Genomic DNA, 27,952 nt, shown 5'->3' with positions numbered 1-27,952 from the left:
GCTAAGGTATGATGTTTTTAATTGAAGAATCTAATTGGTGTTCTGTGGGCAATATCAAACTAATAGTGGCGTTTCATGGGGAAATTACAAATATTGCTCTAAAGATCATGTTTATGTAGCACACATTCAATTTGAGTTAAAAATTATCTAGAGCTTCAACATCTTTGACAAAGCAAAAGTTATGCATTTACAAAAGGAAACAAACCATGTAGATTGCAAGTTAAGGGGAAATGAGCTCCTTACCTTAATAGTTTCCCATAACTATGGATATTGCATTTGACAAAAAATTGAACATAGCTCAACTCATATGCAACTTCACTTAATAAAAGAAGCTAAGAAAAGAGGTGACAAATTATTGATTATGAATGTTCCTGAATGTAGCCTAATTTTAAATTAAAATCTCTAATTCCTCTACCACATTTATTTCACATATATTTTCTTCAAAATACCACATCAAATGTAAATAATGAACATTCCCCTACTCAACAAAAAAATCCTGCATTCTTTGCGATCAACATTGATGTAAGGGAAAAAAATGAGGACAATTTTTCTTAGATATGATTAATTCTGTCTTTGTTATTGATGCCTTTTTAATTGGACACAATAAATTGGTACATAGATCTTTTATGACCTTTCTTGATTTTGTAATAATACTCATGTCTTCTATTGTTGTGCACAACAAAATCAAGTAAAAGATAAAAATTAAAAAATAAACATTTCAATGTACTTGTGGTAAAATGTCTTAGTAGTCATTATGAAATGTCCCATTAATGATGCAGGATTGGGTCAATCATTGACCAAAAAGTCTAAAAAATATTTGACTATTAGTACATAGGTGGTCAACTATTGGAGGGTATCTATGACATCTACCCTATCACAGTCATTGGAGCCAAAAAGCTAAAAAATGAACAACTATTAGTACATGTGTGATAGACTATTAGAGGTATGTATGACATATAATCTATCGCGATAATTAGAAGTATCTATGACATGTACTCTTTATCAATATCATTAGACCCCTAACAACTACTTGGTCTCTTCCCCATAAATGTTCAACACACCAACCAATAGAAAACTTTGTAGAATAAAAATGATTATTATTAGTTCCTACCAAAGGCAAGAAAGTATTGGAATCATTAAGTTCTACTTTTTAAATAATTTAGCCAATCATATTAGAATATTAAAACTTTTAGATCAAATGTATATAGGTTTATTGAATATTTATTTTTAGTGATCATTAAAATTACAATTTATTTGTCTTATGATTCGTTAATAGTAAAAATAACAATGAAAAAAAAATCAATTTTTACCTTTTTTAAAAGGCAAAATATAGGTCACCATGTACTGTACATAAATGATAATTATTATTTTTGAAATACCATACTTATGTGCATCGCTTGTTTCTGTAGGACTGACTATGGTGTGATAGATAATATAGGGCACCTTTTCATTGCAAAGTATATTGTTGCATTCATTGCTTTTTTCAGTTTGTCAATCATCCCTTGTGTCTTCTTTTCATTTAATTTTTTTTAATTTTAAAATTAGTTTTAGCACATATCTTTATTTTAAGAAAGAAAAAAAACATAAATACATATATTGTTTTCTAATAGATTAATTATTTTAGTTCATAATTTAAAAAAAAATCTATTAAATTAATTATTTTATAAAATAAATCAATAATTTAAATATTTTATTTTATATACTCATTTTTTTAATCATATATATTGATTATCTTTTTTAGCTATAAATTAAGTAAATCATATTTTTGAACAACTACATTAAATTTAATAATAACTACCAACAACAAATTACTTATAAGTAAATAATGTTTAACATCAATATATGGCTTATATCTTTAAATATTATAAAGAATTTCTAATTATATCTTTAGGTCTATTGCACTGGTATTTATCGTACCCAAATTTCAAAATTTTCAATCAAAATGTGCAAGAGGACATAAAAATTCAATCTTTAAAGCGTTCGAAGACTTATCCAATTCTTGGTAGTCTCATGATTTCAAATCCTTTGGTTAATCATTAGCTCTGCCCCACACTTCAAATTTCCAAATTTCACCATCCAAGTCTCAAATTATGGCAGGTTAATGAAGAGCACAAAAATACGTGTTTTTCACTAAATCATTAACCATTAACCTCTAAAAGGTTAAGGTTTGAAGGTCAAAACAGGTGTTTCATTTTGAAATCTTCACCTCTCCATCAAAAAGAGGTTAAGATAAATTCCCAAAACACGTATTCCGAACCATTAACCTTAACTTCTCATCCCAAAAAGTTTAGGTTGAAGGTTCAAAACAAGTATTTTATTTTCGGTTATTAACCTCTCTGACCAAGTTGATAAAGGTTGGAGATTGAAAGATGAATCATATCCGAGGCATGGAATGGAAAATGCACATCGTGAATATTACATGTGAGGAGTCTGAAGTTTTAGAGGGAACTTGCTGAACTTTATCTCATCTCCATCCCACGTGTAGATGGCCTCGCCCATGAAAGCTCATTCACACTTCTTATTCACCGCACGAGAAAAGTGAAGATGCTTCTAGCATGCAGATTGTCTGACTAAGTATCTAGTAGGCCTAAAGTCATTGCAGAGAAGTGTTGTGTGTCGCCTTCCAATAGGTGCTTCCGCGGTTTCTGAACTGGTGCAAACAAGAATACTTTAAAAAGAAAACAACGAGAATCCTTTATTTTGCCACCTTCTACAATGTGTGCAAACTCTTTGGCATAATACTTTAATCTAATCTCTGGCCGGTGCAGACACTACATGCTCCTGATTCGCAATGTATTTGGAGTGCCAAATGTATGGAGATCCCCTTGAACATCAACATAGAAGAAATGGTAAACATGTGATTTGTTTTGCTAGTTTATCCGCACCCTCTAACCAACGACAATCAAAATATGGTGACCGTAGCAATAACAAGAGGTGAATCGTAAGCCACATGTGTATATGACTGGTATTGGAAACCGATGCATGTGGTCTTCCTTATAAACTTCTCTTTACCCTCCAATTTGCAACGTTCGACTGGTATTGCAAGCTGATACATGTTAACCATTTGTCAGAATGTCCTTTAAAACTGTATACTTGAGACACAGATGGATAACATGGAATATGCTTGATCAAATGTTCATGGTGAAAGTGTAGTAAATATAAAGGTGAAACATGAAACCACAAATGAGGTCTATGATAGCATTCTGTAAAATGCCACGTTCAACTTAGAATGTTTAAATGAATCTGCGGAAAGTGAGAGCAGGCGCACAATAGGGGAACCTCATTGGTGTTATCCGAAACGAGTGAGAGTCTTGGAGCAAAACAAAGACCGCATTGTGGAAACATAACCAAGGCACGGGAGCCATGTGGTCTGAGTTTTCCATTCTCCATTGGGCCATGACAAATCACGTGAACTGTTTAGCGGGATGTTTCTACTCTCATCCGCGACTTTCCTTCTTCTCTCAACCTGCGTCACTTGATGGTTTGGCCTTGAAGACTCTTAAAGACATGAGAATGGGTTGCTGATTGTTCTCGAGAAGGTGTCGTCTCATATAGTGCAATTAATAGAAGAGCTATGCAAAATAAAATGACGGAAGATATTGAATCAGTAATGGGGTGCTATCTTTCTTAATAATGTCTAGACTCGAGCCCTTGACAGACTATGTGATACATTCTAAAGGGAAAGAACTTGTATGCATGCATCCACCAGTAGGTTTGTGAAGCATGGACTTTGATATTCAATGTCAATTTACTAGATACATGACTTGGAAACTCACAATTATATGGAATTATCATATAAAAATATTTGGAATTCCCAAGCAATTGAAGATGGTGAGAATAAAGCTATACCAAAGCATCACTCATGAAAGTAAAAAACTACAGTACGTGTATGCTTATGCATTCAAGGAATTGATCAACGAGTTATAAGTAGAGATGCCATTACCTAGTCAAATTTTGGAATTGACGTGAAAGCACAGACTTGCTTGACAAATGTCAAAGTAGAAAGGATCAGTGCTCTTAATTTAAAATAAGGAGAAGACCCAATAGCTATCATCGAGGTCAATCAATCAACATTCTTTTCGAAATCTCAAGTCATTGTAGTTAATTTTGTGGAGGTTAATTAACCTCTCCAAAATTACATATTTTGGAGGTAGTTATTAACCACGAAAAAGTAGTTCTTAACCTCCATGTTCATATAAAGAGTCATTTTTGACTTTGTAAAGGGACTTTTTGGACTTTAGAAAAAGGGAACACTATGCTAAAATTTTGATTAGAAGATAATATTTGGAAAATGTGTACAAATTTTGTCTTTGTAATAAAAAATTCTTCTCAAGTTCTTGGTGCAAGAAAATAAAGGAACATGCAATTTGAATTCTTTTCTTCCAAATCTAAATTGTTAGAAATGTTGATTCTCTTTGCAGTGAACGTTCTCACAGTATTGTGCAGATGTTTATGAATCATTGGATCAACATTGTGCTAGTAATAGTTCTCAAGTGTAAATCTTGATTGTTGTTATTAGCGGTTTTAACTTAATCCAGGAAAACTTTAGAGTCGTGTGGTGCATTCGTCATCAATGGCTTTCTTTTGATCTTTTAAAGTTTAATTTCATTTTTTATTTGAAAAACTTCAAAATTATATCATATGAGAGAGCTGCCCCTCTAAATGGAGAGGAAGGCTACATATCAAGGACCTATCTAACTGTTGTGAACAATTTGCCACATACACTCCATTGGACCATTTTCAAACGACAAATCTATTTACCAACAATGTCCTATAATATTTTGATATATTTTTAAAAATTATTTCAATATATCTAAATTATATATATTTTTAATATAAATTAAATAAATACTTTATAAAAATTAATGTATTCTAAATATAAACAATATATGTTTCAATTTCCTATCCACTTCATTGCAATTTCTTAATAATTGTCAATACACCTTCCTAATTCATATAAGCCTCTTCATATTGACCTTAATCCTTTATTAAAACTAACTAAAAACATTCTAAAATTATCAACTTTTATATAAAAATGTTTATTGTACACCTTCATTGAAAATCTAATTACTACGAACACTATTAAAAAACAAACGCACGCACGCACACTTAACACATATATGCACATATATCTATTACCAATAAACTAAATCACTATTCCTAATGACAATTCTAAATGCATAATCTATTGACAGGGACTTCCACGCTGGCGTCCCTCGTTTTTTTTAAAGAGAGAAACATCATATTTGAATTTGTAAAATCTTAATAAAAAAAATTATTTGCACGCGAAATAGCACCACCGGCGGGAACTTGGGCCGACCTTTTTGTCATTGGCCATTAAAGGGAGAGGACGATTTATTCTCTTCGGGCAATATGATCAGGTTGTTCGACGATCATCTCTTCGTAGAAATAATTGTTTCATCGAAGAAACATTGGCAAATCTAATTGAAGCAAGGCCTGTGTAGTGACGGGAGCAGCTGAAAACTGAAAGAATTTTCGCAAGCTAAAAGACGATCATAAAGGGATAAACAAGGTGATCAGTTGGGTTTGCTATCTGGGTGATCGTCAAGACCACTCTGCAGTGCAACAGTCCATAGCAGTTGCCGCATCACTTCCAAGGTGCACCGTCGTCAATTGACTTCCCAACCTCATGAAGCAGCGGCATTTAGGAGTCAATAACAGTTAGTATGAGATCTTAAACAAGCATTGTCATGTTTGCATGTTTGAAGCCTGAAAGTTGCCTTTGGTCTGGGATAATTTTTTGAATTAATTGATTGCTGTGCTTGGGACAGAATCCTGAAAATTGAAGTTTAAATGAGCTTTATGTTGATGATATTCTGAAACTGTGAATGATATCTGACCGATCTTAGACAATCTAATGCTACTTTCACTGAAAGATTTCAATTTTTAAGTTTATATTTTGCAAACGGTTTGGACAGTGACAATATCTAATAGAAATATGAATTATAATCTTTAGAACTCAAGATCTTTACAAGTGAGGATTTAGGGTTTTAAGGAGATTAGGGTTTGAAGAAGATTCATATTGTGAAGAATACATAGCTACGGCAATGGAAGATGTCGAGGGAGATCTGAAATTCGATTTTGAGGAGGGAGTAAAGATATATCCCACTTTTGGTAAACCCCCATGGTATTCAAATGGTCCAACTTTGGTTGCTCCTTCAGATTTGTGTCTTATTTTAAGGTCGGCTGTTGATTCAAATTTAGAGTTTGCTTCTGATGTGGGTAAAAATACAGCCTTTGGTAAATCTGTGATCAAGAACACCAGGCAGACTGTTTGCAGACACTGGCTTAAAGGATTGTGTATGAAAGAGGATGCTTGTGAGTACTTGCATCAGTATGATAAGAGCCGGATGCCAATTTGTCGAAATTTTTTGAGGTTTGGAAAGTGCAACAAAAAGGACTGCGAGTACAAGCACATCAATGAACAGATGAAAGAGTGTTTTATGTGAGTTTTCTGTCATTTCCTTTTCCCTTTGTTAATCATTTTTTCTGAGTTATTAGGCTTCTTCCTTTTTAATTTGGTTTTTGATATTTCTACCTTCCGTCCAACTGACGTCAATGTTAAACTCTGCAGTTGCTTTAATGAATACTCTAATGCCTATTCGTGTAGTGTTTTCTTTGTTGTGTTTTGTTGTTGAGAAAATGTGAGCCCACACTTTTAAAATAATTGCAAGACAAATTAGTTGTGAAGAAATAAAGGAAAAGTTAAAACAGAATAACAAAAATAACATTCAATAGGACTGTTATTTACATCATAAAACTTTGACAATATGTTAGGGAAATATCCATGGGCAAAGTATCTGTATTTTTATTTCTCAAAGGAAAAATTAGAACGTTCTTTTGGCTGCTCTTATTGAAAACTGATTTTCTTTTGAAGGGTACCAAGTTATCTATAATATATCCTTTTTGTATTAACATAGTGAAGTCATCTGGGTTACATCATGATTTCTAATAAATGCTGAGCACCTTACAATACATCTTCAAAATGTGCTCAGCCGAAAGTATATGCATACAGCCTAAATAGATACCTAAAATGGTACTACCTCTTACAATACATAGAACCTGTTAACTGATTACAAAAACAACTGACATAACTGATATTTAAAACTAGTTAATACAAAAAAGGATGTATAACCAGCTTGACCTGCCCTCCCAACCTGAAAAATAACCCATATATAGGGCTAACCCATCTGTCCATCTGCAGCATGATCATGAGGAACATAATTAACAGACTTTAATCTATCTCCAATACTAAGATCTTTAATAAACTGGTTAAGATTGTTCATTTCCCTCTGTTTAAGCATATTCTTGCGGATATCAAAATATTGACATGAGACAATATCATTTCTGTGGATCAGGATCTGTCCCTCCCGCATCAGCATCATAAATCTGTCCCTGGATATTTCCAAAGTAGCAGCAACCTGTGACATTATTTGAAAATGTATTAGCTTACATCCAAACTTAATAAGTTGTCTCCTCTTCTGGAAGATCTTTTCATTTCTCTCCTTCCAAAGAAACCAGAGAATTTCACCAGTAAAAACAGATAAAAAATTATTCATTTTAAGATCAAAATTTTCAACGAAACTTGCAAGATTTCACTCCAAGAGAGACCTGGCCTACTATTCCAAACTATGGGTGACCCAAGAAAAATAGACCAAACGCCACGGGAAAAGGTGCACTAAAAAATAAGGTGCTCGTAGGACTCATGGATAGAGCAAACACCACACATAACAGGATTATCAAGACCATTAGGCAATCTATTACCTACAACAAGTTTTTTCAAAAGTAACAACCATCTGAATCAAGATTTCTTAGGTTCACAACGACAATGCCAAAAAAAACTAAAGATAAAATGCCATCTATTTGCCAAGACCCTAAACCCCCAACCAAGGTTAACCCTGTCAAGAATAGAACAATCATCTTTAAGCATTATATATATATATATACCAAACGCCACGGGAAAAGGTGCACTAAAAAAATAAGGTGCTCGTAGGACTCATGGATAGAGCAAACACCACACGTAACAGGATTATCAAGACCATTAGGCAATGTATTACCTACAACAAGTTTTTTCAGAAGTAACAACCATCTGAATCAAGATTTCTTAGGTTCACAACGACAATGCCAAAAAAAACTAAAGATAAAATGCCATCTATTTGCCAAGACCCTAAACCCCCAACCAAGGTTAACCCTATCAAGAATAGAACAATCATCTTTAAGCATTATATATATATATATAGTAGAAACACTCAAAAAAAAGGTGCTCATAGGACTCATGGATAGAGCAAACACCACACATAATAGGATTACCAAGACCATTAGGCAGTGTATTACCCACAACAAGTTTTTTCAAAAGTAACAACCATCTGAAACACGACTTCTTAGGTTCACAATGACAATGCCAAAAAAAAAACTAAAGATAAAATGCCATCTATCTGCCAAGACCCCAAACACCCAGCCAAGGTTAACCCTGTCAAGAATAGAACAGTCATCTTTAACCATTTTATATATATGTTTAGTAGAAACACTACTGAAATGATTGCCATCTTTCCATCTAATCCTCTGCACAAATTGATTAGAATTCATAATATGTCCAGGGAATGCGTTACCTACAGCTTTAACAATGATGGTGTAAGTCTTCTTTTGAGAATTAGGAATGTTAAATTTGCTAGCAATCTCATTCCACAACCCTAACCTATTGTCAACCAATATATCACCAACATCAGAAGTGCCATACTTATTTTAATTTTTTTGCAGAACAACTTTGGGTTAATACAAGAGGTTTACCATTATGTTTAACACCCCATTAAATAGATCTATCTATAATAGAATATTTAGGGGGACCACCAATTGCATCCTTGAATGGAATAAGCTTCCTAACTTGAGACCATGCCTTCCAAAGAGAATGGAAAACTTTGAATCCAAACATCGATAACACTTAATTACCAAAACCCTTGTCACATGGTTGAACATTGGTCAAACATTTCCCCTTTTTGATACCATACCTAGAAATGTTGTTTATAATTAATACTTTCCATTGTTCATCCCCACTGTGAGCTTGAATGATCCATTTAGAAGCCAGAGCCATACCTTGAGATTTTAAGTCCATAATCCCCAATCCTCCCTTTTTTGTGGGTAAACAACACCACTCCCACTTTCCACAATGCCTTTTCTTATTCCCTAAACCATTAGACCACAAAAAGACCCTCATAATCCTTTCTAAACTATTGCTCTGATAGTTGGCAAATAACCATGCTGAAGAGAAATATACGTGATGGGCAGATAAAACTTCTGGACCACTTGAATTCTACCTGCCAGAGACAGGAGATGAGTTTGCCATTTCAAATACTTCTTCTCCACGCTAGAAAAGAGCCACATCCACATATCCTTAATAGATGGCTCAATAGAGAATGGGATTCCGGACACCTAACAATCTCATTAGGCCCTAGCCATTGCTATCCTTTACTCACCGCCCAATCTGGAGGGGGCAAGGACCGCCCAATAATGGATGATGTATGGGAAGCCACTTTGGCCCAAATACCAAACAGGAAAATTGCAACCTGTGATACATATGATCAAAATTCTCTTCATCCAAACCTATGAACAAGGCAATATCATCTGCAAATTGAGCATTAAGCAATATCTCCTGATTGAGTACAGTAATACCCTTGACAGGAGGTCCTAATTGAGAAGCTTTGAGAATATAGAATAATACATCAGCAGCAATTACAAACAAAGAGGGAGCAATTGGACATCCCTGCCTTATAGATCTTTGAAGAACTATCCTTTCAGTCAACTCGCCATTAACATCTATAACTGTAGAAGGATCTTTAAGTAATATGTTGATTAACTTGCAAAAAACCAGGAGGGAACCCAAAAGCATGCAGCATACCCATCACAAAAGGTCACTCTATTCTGTTATAAGCTTTTTCAAAGTCTAACAAAACCATTACTGCATTTTGAACATCGTTCTTGGCCTAATGCATTGCTTCCCACCTAGTAATGAGGTTTTCTAGAATAAACCTTCCTTTAATGAAACCAGTTTGAGTAGCTGAGATAAACTCATTAAGAAGCCTCCCTATCCGCCTAGCCAAAATCTTAGCAATAATTTTTTATGACAGATTTAGTAATGTTATGGGTCTCCAATCTTTTACTTCTAACTTATCCCCTCCTTTTGGCAGAAATTTAATAACCCCTTTATTGATGTCAGTACCAAGTGAGCCAAGCTGGTATGCATTCTCATACAACTCCACCAATTCAGGACCAATCGATCCAATATTATATTTGTAAAACTCTGCTGGAATGCCATCAGGCCCTGGAGCCTTGTCATTAGCTAGAGAAAGAATAGCCTCCTCAATCCCATCCAGAGTGATGGACCTATCCAGTGTCTTAGCATCTTCATTACAGATCTTTTTGGGAATGAACTTAAGGCATTTATCTAGCTCCTGTTTCTTTTCATCACTGAATTCTGAGGTAAAAAGACTTTTATAGAAACTATAGAAAGCTTCTTTAATACAGCTAGGATCATTATTAAGATCTCCATTTACTTGGACATGCTCAATCAATTCTTTCTTATGTTTAGCTCTAATAATATTAAAAAAGTATTTAGAGTTTTTATCTCCTTCATTGATCCAATTCATCCTAGCTCTGATTTGCTGTCCTTTTATCCTATATTGCTGATTTTTCTTAAGTTGGGATTCAGTCCATATAAGTCTTCCCTCTATGTTAGGATCACTACCCTTACTCTGAAGATCTCTCTCAATGGAGTTCAAGGTGCTCTGCAAGAACTGTTCCTCCTCATCCCTATCCCTAGCTCTTTTCTTACCATTACTCTGATAGACTTTTTTCCAAGAATCCACCAATAAGCTCCATCTATCCCTAGGATTCAACTCTGAGTTACATAGCTTACATAAACTAGTTACATAGCTTACATAAACTGGTATTTATAATATCTTAATATCTTAGAATAATAACCCCTGCCAAACTTAGGGAAAATTTGATTTTTGTCATAAAAAGATTATCTCTTATGGAAACAATATAAAAAAGAAGGTAAGATTTTTGCTTTACATTGTTGTGATAATGCTACACTTATCTAGGATTGTTGCTTGCATTTTATTTTATTTATCTCTGAAGTGAAGCATAACCATAGACCATTTACAGGTTTTGGTTAGAGATTAGACATTTTTGCACATTGAGGTGGCTGAAGTTTATGCTGTTGGTCATTGGACATCAATCTTTAGGAATGCCAACACTTTCTCTAGGGGAGACGGCCCGGTAACCGCCCATGTTCCAATGACCACTATGTCTACTGTTATAGATCTTCCCAATTACCGCTCATAAAAAGCCCCAAACTATGTTACCCGAAAACTTGTTTCCACCTCTAAGACTCAGGTTACGGAAATGGGGATGGTTTCGGGGACGGGGGAACGGCAGGAAACGTTTCCAAGCCATCCCCACCTAGATAGGAAAATCGGAAATGCATCTCTGAAACACAGGAAACGGTCAACGAGTTTCGAAAACTTGTTGACTGTCCTGGAGACTGCATTTTCGTTTCCTAGAGGTTTTCGGGACTTCTAAAAAAGTTTTCGATTTTTACCACAAAAATTAAATAAGCCACTTGCAGACCCCGCAACTTCAAATATATTAAAAAATAAAACTTTTAATGTTTTTTATATAGACTTAGGTTTGTTAATATAATAATAACTCAATGTTTTCATTTCCTATCTTAATGTTTTATTATATATAATCATAACCTTGCGTCCATTAATAATAATAATAATAATTGTATACTTCTGCTGTTACATGATCCATTATCCCCACGGATATCATACATATCTCTTTATCTTTTATGGTTTAATTTATATTATAGATCTAGTTTAATTGTTTAAGTCTTAACTTTTCAATGTTTTCATTTTGTTGAAAGTTGATGTTTTTCATTGTCTCATTTGATTCATTTCATGACTTACTAATGGTATTGTAAGTACTTAGATGATGATTGAAAGTGATTATTTGAATTTTCTTAGATAATTGAAAATGATGCTATTTAGAATTTTGATTTTCTATGATGACTCAATTAGATGCTGATTGCTATGCCCTATGATCATCGATGAATCAATATTTGATGAATGGAATTGATAATTTTTAGCTATGTTGCTGTGATGAATGTAGAATTGATGAATATTTTTAAAAATTCAGATATATATATATATATTTATAGCCGTCCCCTACCGTCCCCTATTCCTGCAAAAAAAAAACCGTCCCAGAAACCCGTTTCCCTGTCCCCCCGTCCCCTCGTCCCGGAAACTTGGGGTAACATAGGCCCCAAATAATGATACCACATGAAGTAATAACCGATCACACATGTACTAATAGTTGATCCATTTTCAGCTTTCTTGGTTGCTGATTGGTCTATTTGTGAAAAAAGTACTCTTTTTTTGGTGAGTGACAATTGGGGGGTGACCATAATGGGTTCTGGGTGAATGTTTTAAAATGACACTTTTAGACCACCTTGCACTCTATGAGTTCTATAGAGAGCTCTGTAAATGTGGAAAAGCCGAAAGGTTAGCTTTAAGCTCTTCACTCACCTACGGAAAGTTCATCGAAAAAATCGGCAAATTGCGATGTATAGATTAGGAGCTCTAGGTGCCCAAAGTTAGCTTGGGCAGTTACTGGACCGTTTCCCCTAGTTTTTGTGTTCTTTTCACTAACTGTTGTCCTGTACTTAGAACTCTTCCTATGTTGTTGGTGAAGAATCATTAGGTGTCAAATTACCTTCTCTAATTATCATGCCATTTTACTCTAATTCTTGTCCCACACTTAAATACTGTTAAGAAACATGAGGCAGCTACCACTGGAGTGCAACTGTTTGGCTACTAACAGTATGATAATGGAAAACACAATTCATTGTCTTGGGCTCTGGGTTACCTTCTTCCAATTTTCATTTCCCTAACTAGCAGAAAATAGCTCTTGAGAAAATGGAGTTGCAGTTTCAACTACACAAAGACATGGTCTGATTTCTTTACTGTAATCTCAACTTTCATAGCTTGGATTCCAAGTTCCTCTACTTCAGGCTCAACACCATAGGCATTCGATAGAGTAAATACCCACAAAGCTAAAAGAAATGAAATATTTCATCACTTACATACAATATTTAATTCAAGTATTCAATGTTGGGCATATTGGCAAACATGCAAGTGCTGATCTTTGGGAAGGGAGAATGGGGGCATTGTCTTATGGCTCTTTTCAATTTGTGATGTCATAGGACTTACTAAGATGCCTCACAAGCCATGATGAGTTTTATTAATTGATCTTGGTATTTAAATTGAGCTAGAAACTTTGTTATTTGTTCAACATTACAACACCAAGGTCAGTATATATCACGAGTTTGCAAAGTTAATTTTATTTTAATGTTTCCTGGTGCAAAATTATTGCTCAAGATGCCTCTCTTTACACGTCATATTCATGGCACAGTATTTCCATGATTCCAAAATGCTCTAGAACCGGGGGAATTTTGATGTTTGCTTGTTTTAGACATTCATTTAAATTTCTAAGATATGCCTTAAAAGATTGCTCTAGAGTTTTTGTTGTGTTGAACTTCGTAGTTGCCCAATGGTAGTGTTGTATACTGAGCAGTGTTAATCCCTTTGTATTTTCTTAGAAATAGGACGCCTTAGAATACTTGGTGGTACACGTAATCAATGCCCTCTTTGATTTGTTAATCTTTTGCTTTACCATGGAGGAGATTTGTATACATGTGATAGAAATCCCGGTATTTTTTTCAAATTATCATAGTACTCAGCCTCAATTAAGGGCTCACATTTGATACCGAGTGGGATATAATATCACATTTTCTGCTTTAAATGTTATCGCATATCTTTTGCAAAATTTATGTTACTTATTTTGTGCATCTTCTCACGAGTATGTTATTGGTTGGGCTGATAATAGTTTGACCAAGTTAGGTTGCACTCCTTTATGTGGGTTTTCATTTCCAGTGTCTTTTGTTTGAATGGCATCATGGACATTTGTTTTTTAAGTTTTTCCTTCAACTAGATTTTTTTTTCCTCGAGTGTATAAAATTTAGCTTTTATATTTCCTTTATATTCATGGCAAATTTGTTGAGTCTATAGGTTGATGTCTAAAATAAAGGTAATATATGCCGTTGTCAAGTGATAGGTGATATCATAATCTTTGGTGGTTATGCTTTTGGTTCTTAAATATTATAAATGGATAGCATATTCATATGACAATAAACTTTTGTTTTGACACAACTTTTGTGCAAACAATTTCTAATTGTTTTCCTTGAGTTCTCTTTTATCACCTGATGATGGATCACAGGGTGTGATGTGTGATCCAAAATGTTTATGAAAAACCCTCTAACACAATCTATCGAGAAAATATACAATAATTTGTAGTTGTATCGTTATATCAAAATTTTTAATTTCTCAAAATTTGATGACATTGATTATAAAGATATATTTGCATTTTCTGTCATAAGATCTATATTTGCAGTGCAAATTGTCCCAATTGTCACGGTGGCTGCCTCCACCTGCAGAAGAAATTTTCAATTGGGCTATTATGATAAATGGTTCCTAGCCAAACAGGTATTCTCAGCATAAGCCAAATATTGCCATCACAATCATGCAGAAAAGATGCACTTGCAGCAATGACTAGTTAATTTGGTCTAGAGACAGCTGGGAAGTTCACCTTTGGGTGAGACCCCTGGAGTCGGAATAAACATCAATGGATGCCATGTCTCTGAGAGCATCAGGGAAACCAGAGTCAAGTCCAATCGATGGATTCTTCCGGAAACAGATTATTGACTCAATATAATATTGTCATTGCTACCTCGTTACTTCTACAAGGAGTTTCTAGGTTGGTTCACACCAAATTGGTGCATGCTGGTCCTTCTATGGGACTGTTATACTGGTATTTTATCCCAATTGTATTGAAATCTGCTTCTGTGGTTTGATTCGTATGCATATAATTTTTATTTACTTTCCTCCTGGGATGTGTAAAGCATGCAATTAGAAAATGGCTGTCAAAGCTATACTTGTAATATGTATTTTATATATTTTTAGCGAACAATTATACTATATTTACCAAACTTCAATGTCATTGCTCTATATGAGTACTTGGACTTTGAATCAGACAATGTCTGCATTCTATTGTCCTACTGTTGGATAGTCGCTAGCATTTTTTTTTGAATCTGATGAGAACTTTCACCTTATCCATGAAGTTCAATACAATGCTGAAACTCTTTGGCACTTCTGCTGTTCTGCAGATTTTTTACTGTAGGCATAATAGGTCTCAACTGTTAGAATCTTTTTTTTTGGCCAAGAGTATTCTGTACTTGTTTTTGCACGTTGTGTATTAGTGTAGATGTTTGCAAAGGTGGAGCAGGCTTTGCTTAAAATGCCAGTGGGAGAAGATACTTGTAAGTCTAAATTTGTTCATCATTTTTATAATCAACTTTTAAGAGTTTTAGTTTTGTAGCTATTCCATTTGTTCTCATGTAGTATGCAATTCACTTCTATAAACTAGTAAAGACATCACACTCTTGGATCTCATCTGATTAGTAACTCTCGGATATCAGCTGATCATTAAAAGTAGTGTGTTTCCATTAGTATTTAAGGAAGCCGCCTGATTGGAACAAACCATCTTTGGCGTATTGGATTGCTTTTGAGATGGAATCGGTGACAGACAATTACCATTGGATACAGATCTTATATATAACATTTTGAATTTTAACTATGCTATTCTGTTTCATTTTTAACTTCTACAGTCATCGGTGGGTCAATTACTATTTCAGAAGATAATGCAGGAAGAATCTTCACGAATATAAGACTGATAACAGATAAGTTTTTGTAGGCTGTGAAACTAGTTCTAATTTCATAGTAAAATTATGAGTTGTGTCTAGTAAAGGGTAGAAGGCAAAAACCAATAACCTTGATCCAATAGAGCACCAAAAGCAAGACCACGACTTTCTTACAAAAGTTAAGTTGTTGAAGAGGGGCTACCCTCTAGCCTTTTGGCCTTGCAGCTTGCTATCTGTTGTCCACATTTGCATTTTGGCTGCTCCCTTTTAGTCACCTCCTCCTATGTCGAGCTTGTCTCTCTTTGATGTCTAGGTAACTCTGGCTACCACTGAGGCCAATGCTTGTGGCCTGCTAACGGATGTCCCAATTGCCATAGATGTTCTAGAGCAAAAAGGGGTAGATGGAGGCATTGATATCCCCAATTTAAATCCAATCTTTTGCTCTCAACACTAGTCCCACCCGTGTGGGCCTAGATTAGGATATCTGCGAGACCATCTCTCTATCTGTCCATGTTCTTTGGCCTATTTTGAGAAAACTTTCCTTGGAATTCAATCACTGCTTTCACTGCTTTTGTCATCTTTAGAGAAAAATTAGCAATATGTTGTTTTTGTAGACACCAACATCAACAAGCATGACTTCAGTATTGGAAACCTAAAAGGAAGGCATAGGGGATAATTTACTTATATTAGTGGTTGCAGACACCAACAATCAACAAGCATGGCTTTAGAAATTTTTACTATTCAAAATAAATGTAAGTACATTTACTCATGTACTTTCATTAGTAATTTGTTGTAAGATTGTTAGTCCCAACTTTCTCTTGCCCCACTATTTGATGTCATTGCCATATTGGAAAGAGTGTCTCCTTTCTAATTGCCTTAATGTTAGTGTGCGAGATTCAAAAATTATTGAACAGTGAAAGGTGGGTTGAAATCAACTTGATCAGTTTATCATGATATCAATCTTCCTCTTTTCTTTTAGTAAGTGTATCATTGATGATGTGAGAATGCCTTTATAATTGCCCAATCAATCATTTTGGTGCAACGACAACCCTAGCTTGTAACACCTTCTCTCAAGGGACCTAGACTTCTTTTGGAAGTACCATCAAAGCTCACTTTCACCCAGCCAGTGATTCGGTCTTTTTCCACTCTATGCGCATTTCCTTTGAAAGGGATGGATTAACCTATCAAGGGCCATTAATAGGCCTAATATAAATAGTTGTTGTACATGTATTAGTTGTTATTTAAGATCACTAGAGGAGTAAGTTGTCTAATAAACAGTTAAAGTGATAAATTATGAGGAATTGATTTTTAAAAATGTTATTTGTTTGTACTAATTAAAGGCCATAGAATCATGCAAAATTATGAAAGGTATAGGTTCATATACTTGGTAAGAATGTTGTGCTTGATATAATAGTAGTTGATGCATATTGCTCTAAAAAAATTAAGAAGTACGATATATGAGGAGCATTGAGTAATTTCATTTGAGGATAAAATGTGGCAGGATATTTATGATGGAACATGAAATAGTTTTGTTACTTAAAGGAACACTATTATTATTCATGAGATTGGAGACTACTATAAGGAAGATAAAGTAGCAAATTAACCCTCTTTACTAAACTTGAAAGAGGGTAATGCAATTCTTTTTAGATCTTTACAACTGTTACATAATAAAACAAAAATAAATATAATACCATTCATACCACAAAATTTATTGGAGGAAAAAAAAAAACCCTTTGAGAGAAAAATTATATATCCTAAAAGCCATACAATTGACTATTCAAGAATCAACAATATTACATATTTTTAGAAAGCAAGTTTTCGTAAGAGTATTACCATCTAGAGATTTGAAGCTAATTTAATAGGTCTCACAAACTCTCATTGGTGTGTGTGGTTTTGAGATTCCCTATTGGAGGTGAGGGTGTCGTTTACTACCCTTCCTATTCACCTATAAATAATAACCTTTAATTGAAAGCTGGAAACACATTTTTTTATAACTATGATTACATTCACCAACACATTTTTTATAGCTAATTTAATAGGTCTTGCAAACTCTCATTGGTGTGTGTGGTTCTCAGATCCCCTATTGGAGGTGAGGGTGTCGTTCATTACCCCTCATGTTGACCTCGTATTGACCTATAAACAATAATCTTTAGTTGAAAGGTGAAAACAGATTTTTTATTACTATGATTACATTGACCAATTCATTTATAAAAATATAAATAAAGTGTCACACGATAATGAAATTCATCATATAAAAAAGGATTACAAGACTACAAGTTGGACTCCCAATCATTTAAAAAATGGAATTAATTAAGTTTGACATCGCGAGTAATCCTTCTTGAGTCCATGACTCACCTCATTATAAAGTGTGCATTTTGTGAGGATCATAAAGATCATTGGTCATCATAGTTAAATAAAGGGATTGGAATATCTTAGCTATTGTGTCAACCATTCTTAAAAAGTAAGATTTATAGAGAAAAGCAAGAACCTTTGAAATAAGATATTGGCTGAAATTGCATGCAGATTTGGTGCTTTTAAGAAAATAACATTGGAGAAAGCATGAAGAGTTTAAAAATCCACATCACACACATTTGTACTCTAGAATTCACATAGATATACAAGAATACCTACGATCTTATCAGGTACAATAATGAGCCAAAATTAGTAACTTCATAGATTGATAAGTAGGCGATAATTTCCACAGCAAGTCAAATTTGCAATGTTAAATCCTAATAGCAATATCACAATTTGACTTGCTGTGGAAATTATCTCCTACTTACAAATTGATGAGCTTAAGGGGCTTTCTAATGAATGTTTCATAAGGTACAACACTTGGTGAAAATTTTGCAAATGGGGTTGCAAGCTTTGGGTTTAACCATGGAGGAAACTCGATAGTTAAGAGCACTCAGGCTGGAGTAGTATTGGGATGGGTGACCTCTCGGGAAGTCTCGGTGCTTCACCCTTGTGAGCATCACCTAGATATCACAATTTGACTTGCTGTGGAAATTATCTCCTACTTATCAATTGATGAGCTTAAGGGGCTTTCTAATGAATGGTTCATACGGTACAACACTTGGTGAAGGTTTTGCAAATGGGGTTGCAAGCTTTGGGTTTAACCATGGAGGAAACTCAGTAGTTAAGCGCGCTCACGCTGGAGTAATACTGCAACGAGTGACCTCTTGGGAAGTCTCAGTGCTTCACCCTTGTGAGCATCACCTAGATCCAATGAGTGCTAAGTGTTCCATTTATTCTCATGAGAGATGGATTCATGTTGAATCACTACTCATGAAACATGGGCTAATTAGTTTGACTCAAAAATCACACAGTTAAATCCTGATAGCAATATCACAATTTGACTTGTTGTGGAAATTATCTCCTACTTATCAATTGATGAGCTTAAGGGGCTTTCTAATGAATGGTTCATAAGGCACAACACTTGGTGAAGGTTTTGCAAATGGGGTTGCAAGCTTTGGGTTTAACCATGGAGGAAACTTCGTAGTTAAGCGCGCTCAGGCTAGAGTAGTACTGTGATGGGTGACCTCCCGGGAAGTCCCGGTGCTTCACCCTTGTGAGTATCACCTAGATCCAATGAGTGCTAAGTGTTCCATTTATTCCCATGAGAGATGGATTCATGTTGAATCGCTCCTCATGAAACATGGGTCAATGAGAATAAATTGATTCATGTTGAATCACTACTCATGAAACATGGGTCAATGAGTTTGACTCAAAAATCACACAGTTAAATCCTGATAGCAATATCACAACTTCATAGATGTTGACCTCTTAATGATGATATAGTAGTTAAAGTTAAATATGAGAAGTGAATGTATAAACACTAATATTTGATAATGCAAAGTGATGATAAACTAATGCAAGTCTATTTTCATGGATGCCTTTACAACAATAAACCCTTAAAGCATGAGATTGTCTTACTTAGAGTATCAAATAGTGTTGAAGTGTTGTTTTTAGAGCAAGTTAAAATTATGTGCTGCTACTACTTTCTTTGACATTTACTATAATTGATTGGAAACAAAGATTGAAGAAGATACATTGAGAAGTTTGGTTTAGATCAAGTATCACTGTAGGTGCTGATAATAGGGTTTATAAGGCTGAAAATGGGATAAGATGAATCTTTTTGATGTTAGGTTTGGATGCCATCTTTATAATGGTACACCCGAGTGATTCACCATGCCTTTAAAGGTCCATTTGCAAACAATGACTTTGAATAATAAGTATTGTTTGGGTGAAATGATTTCATGATTAAGATTTAGTAAGAGAGAATTCATGTTCAAGAACATGACGAGGGTTGAAGTAAGTTGAAGGAAATTTAGAGCAATGTGTTATGGATAATCTCACTTTACCTTAATATTTCATCTCGTTGATACTTATTCTCAATCTTTTGCTTGTAGTGGAAAACAAAAGGAGCAATTAATAGAATGATAATTGCTTAAGGCATGATTTCTTAATGTTTTTCAATTCAAATTCTATTATGGTAAAATAAACACTACTATATTATTATATTATAAACAATACAAAAATTCTTTATGCACATTTTTTTTCCATCTTCAAATGTGCATTTATGTTATATATTGTTCATATAGATTATTTTTCAATGCTAGAGTTCATTTAAAGTTTAGCTTGAATGATGTTGTAGTTCCTTTTTCTAGTAGGCTGTGGAAGTGCATGTAGTTGCTATTATTCACTAATGGAATGGTTGCATGAATATGGTAAAGATTTTCTTGGAAGGATAGAGATGGAATGAGCTTGTCTAGTCTTGGAGTATCTCTTATAATAGAGACATCTTAAAAATTAACTTTTGGTAAATATTAGACTTTTCAAAGGAGTGATTATGGTGTTGATATAGTTTTTTTTATTAAGAGAGAAGTGTTTAGATTACATTGTTTTATGTGAAGTATGTAGATTACATTGTTTTAGGTATCCTACAAAAGTCATTACAAAAGTCATTAAGAGTATGTTACTTCACCTTTATAATCTAGGCTTAAACCAACTTATTATAACAATACATTTTCTTAAAAATATTTATAATCTTAAAACATTAAATGATTTATTAATGAAGATTCTAAATTCAAAGATTCATTTTAGATGTTTACTTATATTTATGTCTCTAATTAGTAGATAGTTATAGATGCACTTGATAGTTTTAGAACATTGTCTTATAGGTAGAAAGCATAAAGTTATCTTAAAGTTCACATTTCAATTGAATGGTGAACTAAAAATTCATGTTTCTATGAAAATGAAGTGAAAATTCATTTTACTATGGAAAAAAGTGAATAATAGTTATTTGATGAAAAGGAAATAAATGACACTTATTTGATGAAAATTTTCCCCTCATAACATTGACACATTATACTAATTTTTTTTTTCATACCTAATTATTCTTTGTTTATCATATATTATTATCAAAATTATTAATAACTCCTTTTTCAATAATATCAAAATTTAAAAATTTTTTTTTAAAAGATATTAACAATTTTCACAGACTATAAATCTTGATTTTTTTACTTTTCAAATAATTAACTAATATAAATATAAATTTATATTATAATTAAATATTATCATATTTATTTCTATATAATGTAAGAAATTACTTATGATATAATAATAAATGATTCGAAAATTAGTCTAAATTTTTTAAAAATAGAATAATTTAGTTTCAATAATAAAAAATATACCTATGAAGTAATAATTCCCCCCATTTTATGACCAAAAGCAACGGGCCAGATTTAGACCAATATACTAGGAATAGTGCTCTCCCATCAGAAAAAGGGCAAAACTTATCCCGTCATGCTGACCGTCCGATGTGAAGCAAGGAATAAGCCTGAATAATTTTGACCCTTCAACTTGGAAAAGATGCAGTCTGTTTAATGCAAGCAAATCCAAAATTCTTCAGTTGAAATGAATCGTAGACGAATATGATTCCTGATTAAAGTTTACGCATTTTTGGCTCATCGGAGGGGTAACTCTGAAACAACGGTGTATCCGATCGTTCAAACGGACAAATCATTCGGTGAAATTCACGTCCTCGTCAAATATACCCGAAAAAACTCGTTGGAGAGGGTTTTGAGCCTGCAGACTGCGCCGCAAACTCAAAGGCAGATCTAGAAGGATCAGGGACATCAGATTTCCTCAGCCAGTTAGTGAGAATCGGAGTACAGAGTTTTAAGTGGCTCGAAAGAGATCAAAGGTGCTGAAACGGGTGAACAACTGCGGCGTAAATCGTGGAAAATGAGTCGGGCGAAGATTTCGATATATTGATATCAAATGGAGCTGTCGGAGCTCAGATTGGGTCGGAGCACTTTCCCATGGGTGTTTTAGCCTGCATTTTGACGAATGCTGTTAGAGTTTCTGGAGTTGGGGAATATTTTCCGAGCGGAGAAAAAGAGCTTGGAGTTTTTGGCTGTAGTTTAGGATACAAGAAATTGTTCTGGCAGCCAAAGGTTATTTTTTGGAGCGGCTTCGCCCTTAGGGTTAGGGCTTTGAAATATCTCCTTTGGTCAGGGAAAAGGGACTGGAAAATTTTCTTTTGGCAATAGTATTGTAAATAGAAAGGGTTTCCAGAAACGAAACTACTGAGAAACATCGAAGAAACTATTCTGTTTCTAAATTAGGATCAGGGATACTGTAGCATTTTTGCAAGTGAGAAAAAGTGCTTGAAATCGCTTTGCTGCGTCCCGAATAGAACGTACACAATCTTTGAGAAAAGATCGCTGAAAGAAAATTAGAAGAAAATTGTGTTGGTTTGTAGGTAGGGTTAGGTGGGCATATTTCAAGCGGAGAAAAAGAGATTTGGCATTTTGTAGGGACTGGTGTTAAATGAAGGACTAATAAGGGTTAGAATCAGGCTTTTAGTGCGATGGAGGATCCAGAGGGGGGCCTGAGTTTTGATTTCGAGGGTGGATTAGAGACAGGGCCTAATTCTAGCAATCCCCCAGCCTTAGGAAGCTCTCTGAACTCAAGTGATATTAATCTGGGGACTCCTTCAATTTTAGCACCGGCTGCTAATAGACCAGCAGCTCAGTCTGGGAGCAGGAGTTTCAGACAGACCGTTTGCAGACACTGGCTTAGGAGCTTGTGTATGAAGGGAGACTCTTGTGGGTTTCTACATCAGTATGACAAGAGCAGAATGCCAGTCTGTCGATTCTTTGCACGGTTTGGGGAATGCCGCGAGCAGGACTGTGTCTACAAGCACAGCAATGATGAAATTAAAGAGTGTAATATGTAAGCTTTTTATTTTTTTATTATTATTTCCTTTCTATAACTTGAAATTGAAATTGATATTACTTATCTGCACCATCCCATAACAGTATACGGGGTCTCATGCATAAAGAACACAATAAATTATAGATATCTATAAACAAAGGGAAAAAGAATGGATTTGTGGTGTTCTTATGTCTGAAGGTTTACTAGGACAGGAGCAAGGAGGCTGGAATTTACGCTGTTAAAGTGGACTATACTGCAGTCTCCTGGTTTTCTTTATTGAAAGTGAAATTGATTTAATATATGTCTGCTAGTCCAAATCGGTGGCCAATGGGGCCAGAAGGGTTGGGTTGCATGCATAAGAGTACAACATGGCAAAAATGAGGAGAACAAATCTTTCTTTGGAATCATCTAGCAGTTGTTTCCCTTTGTAGCTCTTTAGAGAGGGCATGCATAAAGTTAGCTCTCACTATGTCAATTTGTTGGGGAGGGATTTGACTCTCACCCATAGTGAGTAACTCTCATCATATGCCACATCCATGTGCTTTGAATAGGAGCTTTAGGGTTTGAATGTTTACCCTTTGCAAGGCCTCCAAGCATGGAGGGCTAATTGTTGGGGCACGAGGCCTTCAGGTTGCTCCTACTCCTAATGTCTATATTTGGTTCAAACGGTGATGTTCATCTATCTTTGGGTATATTAGTGACTGTATATGGACTTTTTTGATCATTTGAGGTTTCCTGTTGATCCCATAGTGGTTCGCCATTAATTTCAGACTTTTTAGGAGATAACCCACCGAGCCTTTAAGCATGTTCAAAATAAGGTTTCTATGGAATTATACAAGGTTTATAGCTCACTGCAAGGGCATAGAAGGCACTATTATTAAAATGCATCTTGTCGTCATTGATCTTCTCGTTTCCATGTTGGGGAGGGGTTAATTTTCCCAACAAAGGCACAAAGGCACAAACTACATGAAAGATTAGATTTGTCAATGAGGTCACACCATATGACTTTATGAACCAAAAACTTGGGAACAACTTTGAAGGCAAGGGTTGAATGTTTTGCACCATAACATAACACATTTATGTTTTCCCCAACCATATTAATTTTTTTATGTTCAAAGTGTAAAGATATATAGTATTTACACAAGAATCTTGTGTTGGCTTGTCCTTTTTCAAAGGTTTTATTCCCTACTTAGTGAATGTTGCTTTCAGTGTTATCCTTGCCCTATAGATTTTGATTTTTGCATAGGCCTCAAGGGACGGTAAAACTTTATGGAGTTACATTAGTGAGGCTGTTTTTGCAAGCTATCATGCGTTGATACCTTTGACAAAATTTATTCAACAAATGTACCCAATTTTATAAAAACTACATTTTATTTTGTTGGAATTAGGGTTGTGTTTGCTATAATGTTGTGTTCTAGAGAGATACATTCTCAAGAGAGAGTTTGGTTGATGTCCATTATGCCCTAGGCATTCTTGTGAGGTTGAGGGGACATTCCCTATTATAGCAAAAATAGGGGACATTCCCTTTTTTTAAAACTAAAATCTCTTCATGTAGTGTATAAAAAAAATTCAAACAAAAATTCAAAAGATAAGGGAGGGTATTCGACTATTTTTAGTATCCTATGTTCTTGCTATTTTTAGCTTGTTATTTTAGAACTTAGTTACTGGTCATTTAGGTATTATTTTTGAGTTATATTAATTATATTTATTTTAGTTGTATATATTTAGATGACTTTGCTTTTTTATATAATTAATCAGTTTCTTAGAGTTTCAAACCCAGCATGATAATATGATAGGGCTTGTTAGGGGCCCCATATTCCATGGAATGACATTTAAAGTTTAAATCATATTAATAAAAAAGTTGTCACTATGAAAAACATGCCAGGTCTACATTTGACTTGGACTTGATGACATGGCAATTTTTCTGAAAGTCGGCAAAACTTCGCAAAAGTTGGAAAAATTTCTAAACATAAAAACACAATTTGCAAAATTATCCCAAAAAAGATGCATCGAAATGAAAATAGAAAATTGATTAGTGGTTGTGTTTATTAGTCGATCTAAAAAGAAGTTCAGTATACATCACAGTCTCATATGATCATAAATTACCTATACATATTAATATTTTACTAATTTTTCTTATGAGTGAAACTTCTAAGTGTGTGAAGAAACCATCCAGTTCAACCCTGCCTTTGTACTTTTTAAAAATTTAATTTAAATATTTTTGTGTGATCTTTTGGAATTAGAGAGAATTTGCAGAATTTGGTTTTTGTTTTGGATTTCAGTTATAGAGTTGTCAAAATAATGAGAAGCTGAGATTCAAATACAATAATTGAATACTGCAAAAAATATATTAAAGGCTTATTTCCAACATTCCCGTGTCCAGAGCCTAATTTTATTGAAGCAACAAAATCAAAGTGCTGGAAATTACAAATCTCAATAAATTCCAGCAAACTGGCTGCAACTATTTGTTTGATCTTTCACAAACTCTAAGTCACTGTATTCCTGCAGAGTATGCATTCCCAAGAAGACTCCAAACCCTAGCCGCCATAGGATGAAAGAATGAGGGCAAAATATTTAGTGTGCAAAAACAATGCCTCTTCCTAAAGTAAAATGAAACATATAGGGCTGGTGTTCAACTTATGTAGGGCTGAGAAAACCCTTTTCACCCTAATTTCCTTTTGCCACTTAGGTGCCCAACCTAGGAGAACTTTATTTTCAAGTTATAAAAATTAAAATGGCTTAATAAGTCATTTAATTTTAATTTATTAAAAAGACTATAGTTGCCTGCAACAACTTTACAAAAATTCATAACTCCCTCAAAACAACTCGGAAATTGAATCTTTTGGAAATTGGGGTCTCAGTGAGCCCACCTAGTGAATCTAGGACTAGGTCAAAAAATTTCACTTGGTTCCTGAAAAATAGGAAACCCTAAAAAATTGCCTGGCACTGAACACAAGGTCTCACTTTTACTCCCTCAGGCCTAGAGTGGGGTCATCACCAAGTGGCTACGTGGGTGGAATTGAAGTATAACTTGTGTTTGTAATTTTTTCAGAATGTTCTACTGTTGCTGAGTGCCTCCCTGGATTTGCAGAATATTAATGACCAATAGTAGCCAAAATTTGTCCATAATTACAGAGAGAGCTGCCCCCTGCTTAAGAATGCTCTGCAACAAAAGAAAAGAGCTTGCTATTGACTCTGCCACTAACCCTCACAGAATTTTAAAGTTAAACCTTCTAGCCAAAAACCAATGCAAAACGCCCAACCTTTTGTTGGATAACAAAACTGTCCTTCCCTATATAGAGGCACACATTGAGAACAAGTGCCATGATTTTGAGGGAAAATTGAAAACCCTTTCAAACTACTATAGATGAGTAGGATTTCCCAAAACATACTTCAAGATACAATGATTTGAATTTAACAAAGCATCATTTTTTAGAAAAAATAGTAAAAACCCTAAAACAAGAATCTTTGATAGAAAATCCCGCACGAACTTCGCAAATTTTAGAAACCAAAAACAAATTTTGAGGAAAAAAGTTCAGAAAAACTGGACATGATTTTTGAGGTTTAAAATTAGTTAATACTAAAAAATAGAACTCACACATGATCAAGAATGTTAAAGTTCATTTTCGAGGCAAAAACATTAAACTCAATAAATAATTATTGAGGATAAAATTATCAAAATGAATAAAACCCAACAAATAATTAAAAGCCAATAGAAAAATTTTCAAGGCAAAAAATGATGAAAGCCTATTAGAATTTTTATCAAGAATATAAAAGTGAATTTTCGAGGCAAAACCATTATATTCAATAAATAATTTTTGAGGATAATTTTTTCTTTAAAACGAGTAAAACCCAACAAATAATTTAAAGCCACTAGAAATGTTTTGTACGGCAAAAAATTATGAAAGCCTATTAGAATTTTAATAAGGGAAAATATTTTGAAAACCCATCAAAAGGTTTTCAAGGGAAAAATTTATGAAAACCCATTAGAGAAACTTTTATGCACCAAAAAATGAGACTTCTTGTAGTAAACAACATTTGCAAGCAACACAATTCACTAAAAACACATGCAAGCAACATGAGCTTACAAAATGCACATGTAACTCACATGCAAGTACACACAACTTTCTAAAATTAGAGACTTTTGCTCAAACCAGGAAATCATGTGATCAAAATCAACAACTAGGTTCGTGATTTTCAGCAAAAATCTTTGAAGATTGAGCACAAAATTATGATAAAATACCTCCAAGGGTTTTATTAAACTCATAAAATAAATTTCTAGAAAAACATTCTAGATCAGAAGAGGCTTGAATAATTTTTAATTTTTTTTGCCAAATCTCATGAAATCATATTGACCTGCTTTGATGCTAGGGGAGAGGACCCAATAATTGAAATCGTTCCAATAGTTGTGATAGGAGATGTTGACTTGATACCTACACTTATGGACTTAATGCCCAATTTTTTTTGACAACATTGTACCAATACTTGTGACTTTAGAGTTGTTATTACAATGCTTACTACCCAAAATTGAATAAAATCTACCCTTAGTTATAAAAATTAACCAATGATGTGATGCCACATCAGCTATTCTAGTATGGGTACCCTTTATGCACGAGCATTGGTCTTACTTTTTATTTGGGCTGTTTTGGACAACTTGGCAAAAAGCATGCTGATGTGGCATCATAGCAGGTGATGTGGACTTGAAGCCTTAGTTATAAGTAGGTGTCATGGCAAGTAAGCTGCTGTCAAAAAATGGGAGTGATTTGAAATTTTCACATAGGATTTTGATAAACTCAAAGTCAGGGTGTTCAAGTACTGGGTCCTCTCCCTATGTTATGGTAAATCGATGTTGTATTAAATAAAGGAGATGAAAGCTCCTTATATATGTTTACAAAA

The 27,952-nt window shown here is 34.3% G+C and overlaps 2 protein-coding genes across 3 annotated transcripts in view; both read left to right on the top strand.

Annotated features, from left to right (window-relative positions):
- Nucleotides 1-5,926: 5,926 nt before the first annotated feature.
- On the top strand, nt 5,927-14,881 carry LOC149528915 (30-kDa cleavage and polyadenylation specificity factor 30-like). Of its 2 annotated transcripts, none has more exons than XM_089810426.1 (2): nt 5,927-6,466; nt 14,573-14,881. In XM_089810426.1, the coding sequence occupies exons 1-2, from the start codon at nt 6,069-6,071 to the stop codon at nt 14,634-14,636; spliced, it is 462 nt and encodes a 153-aa protein (XP_089666552.1). In that variant the 5' UTR covers nt 5,927-6,068; the 3' UTR covers nt 14,637-14,881. The 2 variants fall into 2 exon arrangements, with proteins under 2 accessions (XP_089666552.1, XP_089666551.1); XM_089810425.1 differs by having other exon boundaries at nt 14,516-14,881.
- A 6,895-nt stretch (nt 14,882-21,776) lies between these two features.
- CPSF30 (cleavage and polyadenylation specificity factor 30) overlaps nt 21,777-27,952 on the top strand; it is a 38,064-nt gene continuing 31,888 nt past the window's right edge. The window contains exon 1 of the mRNA XM_089810424.1: nt 21,777-23,074. Coding sequence (XP_089666550.1) covers nt 22,710-23,074 — 365 coding nt within the window. The 5' untranslated portion in view covers nt 21,777-22,709. The remainder of the gene's footprint in view (nt 23,075-27,952) is intronic.

Source organism: Cupressus sempervirens, chromosome 11, assembly GCF_028749045.1.
Source record: "Cupressus sempervirens isolate cs-2001-9-10 chromosome 11, ASM2874904v1, whole genome shotgun sequence".
NCBI classification, from domain to species: domain Eukaryota; kingdom Viridiplantae; phylum Streptophyta; class Pinopsida; order Cupressales; family Cupressaceae; genus Cupressus; species Cupressus sempervirens.
The sequence above is the reverse complement of the archived record's forward strand: the minus strand, read 5'-3'. Positions and strand labels throughout refer to the sequence as shown.

What these genes read in the sequence shown, in the direction of transcription:
- LOC149528915 (XM_089810425.1), top strand. Translation starts at nt 6,069, where the DNA reads ATGGAAGATGTCGAGGGAGATCTGAAATTCGATTTTGAGGAGGGAGTA. An exon ending in CAGATGAAAGAGTGTTTTAT is followed by an intron (nt 6,467 to 14,515) that starts GTGAGTTTTCTG and finishes TTCTGTCATAAG; the next exon opens with ATCTATATTTGCAGTGCAAA.